The following is a 7,799-nucleotide window of genomic DNA, read 5'->3' as shown; positions in this document are numbered from 1 at the left end:
AAAAAAATCTACAAGACATATTTGAAATTTCACATCATGAAGGCAATAAACAAGGGAAGGCTCTGTGATCCCTTGAACTGAGATTATTATTATTATTGTGTGCACTGTGTTTATGACTTATTGTTGCTCTCCATAGGGACTGATGAACAAGCTATAATTGAAGTCCTAACCAAGAGGAGCAACAAGCAGCGGCAAGAGATTGCCAAATCCTTCAAAGCACAGTTTGGAAAGGTGCTTCCACAACAAAGCCATATTCAGTCACTGTTTCACTGTGTGTGGGATGTAGTAAATGGGTGTACAGTTCATCTTGCAGGCATGGTGTAAACAACATCCAGATCTTTTTCAAATAGGATAATGTTTAATTATAAGATCTAAGGTGAATAGGTGAAATTTATTTTTTATTGGGATAAACTGGTTTCCTGCCAAAGATTCTAATTTTCTCATGAAAGATATTTTGAATGGAATATTCTTTGGAGAAAAAAAAAAAAGCTATTTTGACTTATACTGTAAAATCTTTTGGTTTTGAACCCATAACAAAAATTTATACTTCTTCAAATTGCCTTTTGAGTAGAATATTGGGTTGGTTTAGGGCTCTTTTAAATGATGAAGGAAGTTCAATTTAAATACTTATTTCATTACATTTATTTGAAAGTTCTAAAATGAAAACATACTGCAGTTATTGACACCCTTGTTTTTATGTGGCTGTCTTTCCATCTTTGATAAAATACTTGTGGGGGAAAATTTTTGTGCTGCAAACTCTTCCCACTATGGAGCCAATTGTGTGAGAGTTGCATCTAAAGGAGTGGGGGAAGGGAATGTTTTTGAAAAAAACAATATAGACTATTGGGCCAGTATAGAAATGGGAATTGGCAATGACCTTGTTAGAAAAGGAACTGACTTGCAGTGATCTAAGAGAAGGAAGTAAACGTGTACAGGGCTGAGTACAGGACAACAAATAGAATGCTTGCATCCCGTGTACCCTTTAAAACAAAATAAGTCATACCCTAAAAACCTATATTATAACGGCAGGAAGATTTGAAGCCCGGCCTTAAAGTGGATTACATGCTAGATTCTGTAGAAGTCCTGGGTGCATGTGCAGGCTTTGGATATTGTCTATGTCCCTTCCTCAGTTCAAGGCCTTCAGTTGCCTCTTCTGCTCCCTGTCTAAAACAGGTTAGAGGAAGTTCTTTCTTTCCTGCTCTGATGTGAAATTAATTATATCTGGAAGAAGTTAGAGCACTGGAGTAGCAAGAAATGTGATTTATATCAGGTGTGAATTATATCAGGAAACACTTCTTTACAGAAAGGGTGGTTAAGCACTGGAATAGGCTCCCCAGGAAGGTAATTTTGTCACCATCCCTGGATGTGTTTAAAAACCGTTTCGATGTGGTCCTCAGGGACATGTTTTAGTGGAGGGTTGTTAGAGTTAGGGTAGTATGGTTAGGTCATGGTTGGACTCGATGGTCTTTAAGGTCTTTTCCAACCTGAGCAATTCTGTGATTCTATTCTATGTGGATGGACATAGGCAAAATTCATTTTGGAGTTAGGTGCCCTTTCCAGCCTCAAGATCTCTTCTCAAAAAACTATAAACACTGATGTCATTCAGCTTCACGGACGTAGGTCATGGGGATGGAAACAGCACTAGGCAGTAGAGATCTTTTGAGGCTCATAATGTGACTCTTGTCTGTTCAACAGGATCTGATTGACAGCCTGAGATCTGAACTGAGTGGCGACTTTGAGAGGCTCATGGTAGCTCTCATGTACCCCCCATACAAATATGAAGCCAAGGAGCTCTTTGATGCCATGAAGGTAAGACAATTGCATTCTGGTACTTTGGTAGTGTAGATCACAATTACAGGAAGTTAGTACTTGTTTATTAATGCAAATTATAGTAACTAGACTAGTAGGTGATTAAGTTCATTATCAACAGTAGCCTTTGAGAAATACTTTGTTGTACTATCAGTGTATATTCAAAATACTACTGAGCTATTTTGGGATGTATGCGAGTTTCTGAGCGTATATGTCTCAGAGTCTGAGTAAGACAACAGAACAACCAAATTCTTCTTTGGCAACAGGTGAATATCCATAGATGAGATTGCAGCTAAACATCTCTTCTACTTTCTGCAGTGTGACTCTTGTGAATATACTCAATGACTTTGGGCCTAAGCTACTGCCATTGTACCCCCATCTGAGGAGATAAAACTTTAAGAAATCAAATAAATTGATTTCTTCAAAGAAAATGATATTTCTTGGGATCTTACCTATTGACACAGTATCTTTTAGTGGTGTAAGGATGGACTCAGCAGACAAGCACTGGTATCCCCACATCCCTCTAATATGGCTCATCATCAAAGGTCCAGATCCATAAATGCGCTACAGAAGGACGGGGTTACATGAAATCATCCTTCACAAACTGAAGTAAATAGTTCTGCATCCAAGCCAATCCAATGCTTTATGTCTCCAACTTTCATGCTGGCAGTTTCTAATAGCTCAGCACACAGCCTGAAATTTTGCTGCCATCAGACTCCTAAGTGACCATCTTTCTCTACCTTTTTCTCCACTGTGTTTTCCACTAAAGGGTGTGGGAACAAGTGAAGATGTTATCATAGAGATCCTGGCATCACGAACAAAGGCACAGATCAAAGAGATTATCAAGGCATACAAAGAAGGTAAAGTGCTTGAGGCTCTGATTTATGTGGTCAGAGCAACGTGCTGCCTGTTTGTGCAGCAGCAGGGGTGTTACCAGCTAGCAGCGTCAGCAGGAAAATGGGATTTTAAGAGCAAGAAGGTACAACCTGACTGCCTTCAGCCTGCCAAAAAGAATGTGGATAACCTGAGTGAATCTGAAACTCCCTTTCTTCCAGTCAGAAGAAGAGGACAGCAAACCACAAATTTTGTTTGTGGAGCCAAGCCCAATGTTGTTAGGATGCAAATAAAACTACAGCTATCCTCTAGTGTTTTTTTTCCTCTCTCTCAGATGGGCTGTAGGTGGAAATCTATCAAATGTTTGTAACTCTTGAATGTATATGTCTAGCATCAGCTATGAGTTTATGCCTTTGTCACTGGAGCTAATGGTGTACTCTGCTGGGAATGCCTGTCTGGGTGTTGCTGAGGGTATATGCTGATCTCAGTCTGCATTTTCCACCAGCAACTTTCTTGACTAGTATCAGGCTGTTGTAGATACTTACGTAAGACCCAAATAAACACTTCCATTGTCTTTCTCTTTTCCTTGCATAGAATACGGCTCTGATCTGGAACAAGACATAGCTTCGGAAACAAGTGGCTACTTCAAACAGATTCTAGTTTGCCTTCTTCAGGTGATGTTAGAAAAAAGGATGTTCACACTTTTCTCTGCCTTCTTGGAGAAGACATGCAATAGAGTGGATAATGCAGTCATGACTGTCACAAACTGTGGGGACATACATGTCACTTGGACTGGTTCTCTGTGTTTTTTACTTTAATGTGACTGAGGCAGGGAGCTCCCCCTTAGCAAAGGCTAAGAACTGAGAACAGCCAGCTCTGCTGCAGGGAAACACCTCACTTTTACATATGCATAAAGTCACTATATTTTACAGGGACTTTAGATATCTATACATTTAAAAAAAAAAAAAAAAAAGCAACTACAGAAAAGCAGTTCTCCTTATGATTCATCACTATTCCTCAATACTGAGAGCATATTTGGACTCATTTATCCTATTGAATTTTCTAAATTTTCCTGCCCAGCATCAGAGTAACTTAGCAACTTCTTGGTTTTACTTAATGACTGATTTTTTTTTTTAATTTTTTTTTAGTCAAGAAGTTAGCAATCATATTGACTGAAACATTAACAAATAAGTGCTCTGCAAAAATAGCTGAGGAAAAAATAATCTGTCTAGTATTTGATCTGTCTTCACTGCATGGAAGATAACTACTTGCTCTCATGAATTACTTGCTTTCTTCCCATAGGGTGAGAGGGACAATGCCTCTCTCTATGTGGATACAGCATTGGCTCGCCAGGATGCAGAGGTACACTCAAATGCCTATGATATGCTTGCATCTCACCTGTCCTGAATCTCAGAGGTGACAGAGTTCCAATTAGCATGGGGTTGGAGCAATAATATCTGGGAGAGGGATTGTCCTGAAGAAGCAGCAGCTTTGGTTTCTTCAGATTTGCCTGCACTGCTGAGCCTTTCTGATCCTAAGAGGAGTGATGAAAAATGGTCTCAGGCTCAGTTGCTTTTGATACGTGGAAACATATGGGCATTGTGGAGTGGAATGTTGAAGGGCAGGGAAGAAATTTCAGTAGTATTGTTGGCTGCTCTAATTGCTGCAGGAAGGGTGGAGATAGTAACTGCCTTTACTAGAAGACACAGCCAAGGGTCTACAGTCAACTACTCTAGGAGAATCCAGTTCATATCATATTTTAGGTTACTTCAAGCCTTGTTACCAAAGCAATATCTTAAGTCAAACTCTATTCCTTTACCAGCTGCATGCACAGAAAAATTAATGATAGTGTGTTAAATCACAGGCTCTCTTTTCTGCTGGGGAGAAGATAAAGGGCACTGATGAGATACAGTTCATCACCATTCTGTGCAAGAGGAGTGCTACACACTTGCTGAAAGGTATGAAGCAGGCCATGCTGCCAAGCTTCTAAAACAGGAAAAAATTCTTGCCAAAAACAAGAGGCAGAGCTATAGATGTCGAAACCTGGGTGGTCAGAAATAATCACTTTAATCTGTCTACAAATCCTTGGCTAATCAGTGCCCAAAAGCTGTCAGCAGCTCCTGTGAGAGCTTATGAAGATTTAGTGCCCCTGATAATCAGATTGCTATTGTATCAGGACTCCTATAGAAGCAATGGCTAGATGATAAAGTTATTTTTATAAGCCCGAGGAGAGATCCCTTTCTGACCAGGTAGGAACGTGCTCTCATGATTCCTTGGACTTGAGCTCCTCTGGAGATTAAAAAAAAAAAAAGTCAATAAGGCCCATTATTGTACAGTGCTGTAGAACTACAGGGTGCTACTTGCAGCTCTCCCCTGGATTCTTTTGAGATGCTGCTTAGGAGGAAAGTTACTAACCCAGCTCCAGCTAAGGGGGATCTCAGCTCCACATTGCCTCAAGCAGAAGAGATTTGGTCTCATCATCTCAAGACTTCTGAGTCAGTCCAAGGCTCTGACTTGGATTTAGTTATGTATGCTGAACCTAAGCACTTCAACTAGTGTTTAAATTTACTAGAGCTCAGTTGATAAATTCATCTGTTGATGCCCGAGCGTTCTCAAGCTGAAGTTCTTCTGAGACAGTCTTCTAGCCCCTGGAGGCCGGCTCCCTCTTGTATTTTCAAACTTAATTTCCCAAAAGCTCTGAAAAAAAGGAGATGACTTCTGGTCTTTGACTGTGCTTGCCTTTAAGAACTGATTTGCAAGAGTTGATTCAGATGCAGCCAAGCTTTGAGGCCTACTCAATCATCAAGGAAATAAATCTAATTTCCTTCTGGGCTTGTCTAATGCTGACTGAAACTGGTTCAAATGTGGCCATTTCAGAAAGATTTCTGTCTTCATAGAACCATAGAATTGCTTAGGTTGGCAAAGACCTTGGCAAAGATCATTGAGTCTGATCACAACCTAATCATACTACCCTAACTAACAACCCTCTGCTAAATCATGTCCCTGAGCACAACATCGTATCACCACACAAGCAATATCTCTGAATATTGGGCACAAAATGGCTGAGCAGTTGTTTGGTGGAAATTCAAGGTGCTTTGTGTTTTAAACAGTGTTTGAAGAATACCAGAAACTTGCTGGTAAAAGCATAGAAGACAGTATCAAGAGTGAAACTAAAGGCTCACTAGAGGATGCTATGCTGGCTATTGGTAAGTGCCCTCTTTCACTTTTAGTCCAAGTTTGTTGTCTTTCCTTCTGCAGCAGCTGATAGTATTAGACGGATACACTTTATAAAGCTTTCTAGTGGGAAATAAAGGGTCCTTAGCTCATTTCCTAGGGGCAGGCTGAATGACTGGAAATTGTATTGAATCTGCTGTTTGGACTGCAATTATTATTGAATTCTTACTGAGCCTTTTTATGTGCCTAGTGAGATGCACAAGGAACATCCGTCAGTACTTTGCAGAGAGGCTGTACCATGCTTTAAAGGTAAGACTTCTTATTGCAACAAACTTTTTTTGTGTCATAACAGACTCAACTGCAACTTGGCTCCTGCCAATACCATTTGGAAGAGCCAACATTGTGGGGAAATCCAACAAATTTAACAGATTTTCTCTGCAATGATAGCAGAATTCCTTCATACATCTTGGATGGAAAAGTACACTTCAAGCTTGAGATACCAAGGAAATCAATGTTTTCTGGCTTAGGAGTTTGTGATGATCCCAGTCTCACCTTCTGTAACATGAAAAAAAAAAATTGTGGAAGAAGCCCCAGAACAGTCTAGAAGAGCTTATCCCTTCACTAACACTGCAGACTGATGTATCTTTTATTCCAGGGGGCTGGCACTGATGACGGGACCCTTATAAGGGTGATTGTTTCTCGAAATGAAGTTGACTTAAATCTTATCAAGGATGAATTCAAGCGAATTGCAGGACAGCCTCTCTCCAGCATGATTGTGGTAAGCAACATCTTGATAATATGGTTCTTAGTCATTGTGAGCATTCCTAACCTGCCCAGTACCATGGGATGCTTCCATGGTAGTTTTTTCAGTAAAAAATATTTCTGTGAAGTTCACAGTTCTTCATTAGGTTTGTTAGAAATTATCTCATTGATACATCCGTACATCCGTACATCCGTACATCCGTACATCCGTACATCCGTACATCCGTACATCCGTACATCCGTACATCCATACATCCATACATCCATACATCCATACATCCATACATCCATACATCCATACATCCATACATCCATACGGATCTAGATCTAGATATGAAAGTTGAGTCAGACTCTGTGCTCTGTAGGTAATTTGGGCAAAGCCAAACCCAAGGGGAGATTGTTCTAGGCTTTTTATGCGTACTTCATTGACTCCTAAATGAATCCTAAATTCATCTAATCTTCCTCTTTATACCTTTCCCATGCTGCTATGCTATTTTTGCCTCTCTGCTGTCCTTAACTATCTTAAATTAGTGTGATGTAAGCAGTTGTGATTTATTTTATTTTTTTAATTATTTACCATTACATGTAGACCTGGTCCATGTTGTGGTAAGATAACTTTATAAACTAAACTTTGTCAGAGCTTACTGTATCTTCTGGGGTTTGGTTCTTAGTGAATGACCCTTCCCTGGCAAAAAGCCATGTTTTCTATTAGGGCTGAAATGTTGGGTTTTATTATTTGCTGGATAAGGACTCTGGGGAATTTCTTTCCCTTAGGGCAAATGGCACAAGAGCCCTATCCTTATCAGTCCCTATGGGAAATCTCATTCTATAATGAAGATCCTTTCCTCTAATTGACACTGTCAGTGTCTGTCATGTTGATTAATTATCAGTTTTCAAGGGTCTGTATGGAATACTCATTCCTTCTGAGAAGCTGAAATGGCTTTACACCTGTCATCACAAAATATTCAAAGGGAGAAAAATTTTTACCTCAGGACATACCCTGCAGTACTTTAGACCAAAGTGACCATATCTATGGCTTTCTTAAAAATGCCCTTTCTCAGGGCTAATTGCCTTTTCCCTTTCTGTAAGGGAGGGAACACTACATGAATACTCTGAACACAAGACTTGGTATCTCTCCTGATCTGTGGAATGGAACCCTCATCAATTGATCACAAGGATTCCAAATAGAATACTTCATAAATGTTTTGGCTTTTTTTTTT

The 7,799-nt window shown here is 39.8% G+C and overlaps 1 protein-coding gene across 5 annotated transcripts in view; it reads left to right on the top strand.

Annotated features, from left to right (window-relative positions):
* LOC100542589 (annexin A8 like 1) overlaps positions 1-7,799 on the top strand; it is a 16,549-nt gene that overhangs the window by 7,362 nt on the left and 1,388 nt on the right. For all 5 annotated transcript variants that reach the window (XM_019617620.2, XM_019617619.1, XM_010714464.3 and 2 more), the window contains 9 exons: positions 137-231; positions 1,696-1,809; positions 2,579-2,669; positions 3,238-3,317; positions 3,946-4,005; positions 4,508-4,601; positions 5,754-5,849; positions 6,068-6,126; positions 6,473-6,595. In XM_019617620.2, the coding sequence (XP_019473165.1) occupies positions 137-231; positions 1,696-1,809; positions 2,579-2,669; positions 3,238-3,317; positions 3,946-4,005; positions 4,508-4,601; positions 5,754-5,849; positions 6,068-6,126; positions 6,473-6,595 (812 nt within the window). The remainder of the gene's footprint in view (positions 1-136; positions 232-1,695; positions 1,810-2,578; positions 2,670-3,237; positions 3,318-3,945; positions 4,006-4,507; positions 4,602-5,753; positions 5,850-6,067; positions 6,127-6,472; positions 6,596-7,799) is intronic.

The sequence above is a fragment of the Meleagris gallopavo genome, chromosome 8 (assembly GCF_000146605.3).
Source record: "Meleagris gallopavo isolate NT-WF06-2002-E0010 breed Aviagen turkey brand Nicholas breeding stock chromosome 8, Turkey_5.1, whole genome shotgun sequence".
Classification (NCBI taxonomy): domain Eukaryota; kingdom Metazoa; phylum Chordata; class Aves; order Galliformes; family Phasianidae; genus Meleagris; species Meleagris gallopavo.
This window is presented reverse-complemented; position numbering and strand designations above follow the sequence as displayed.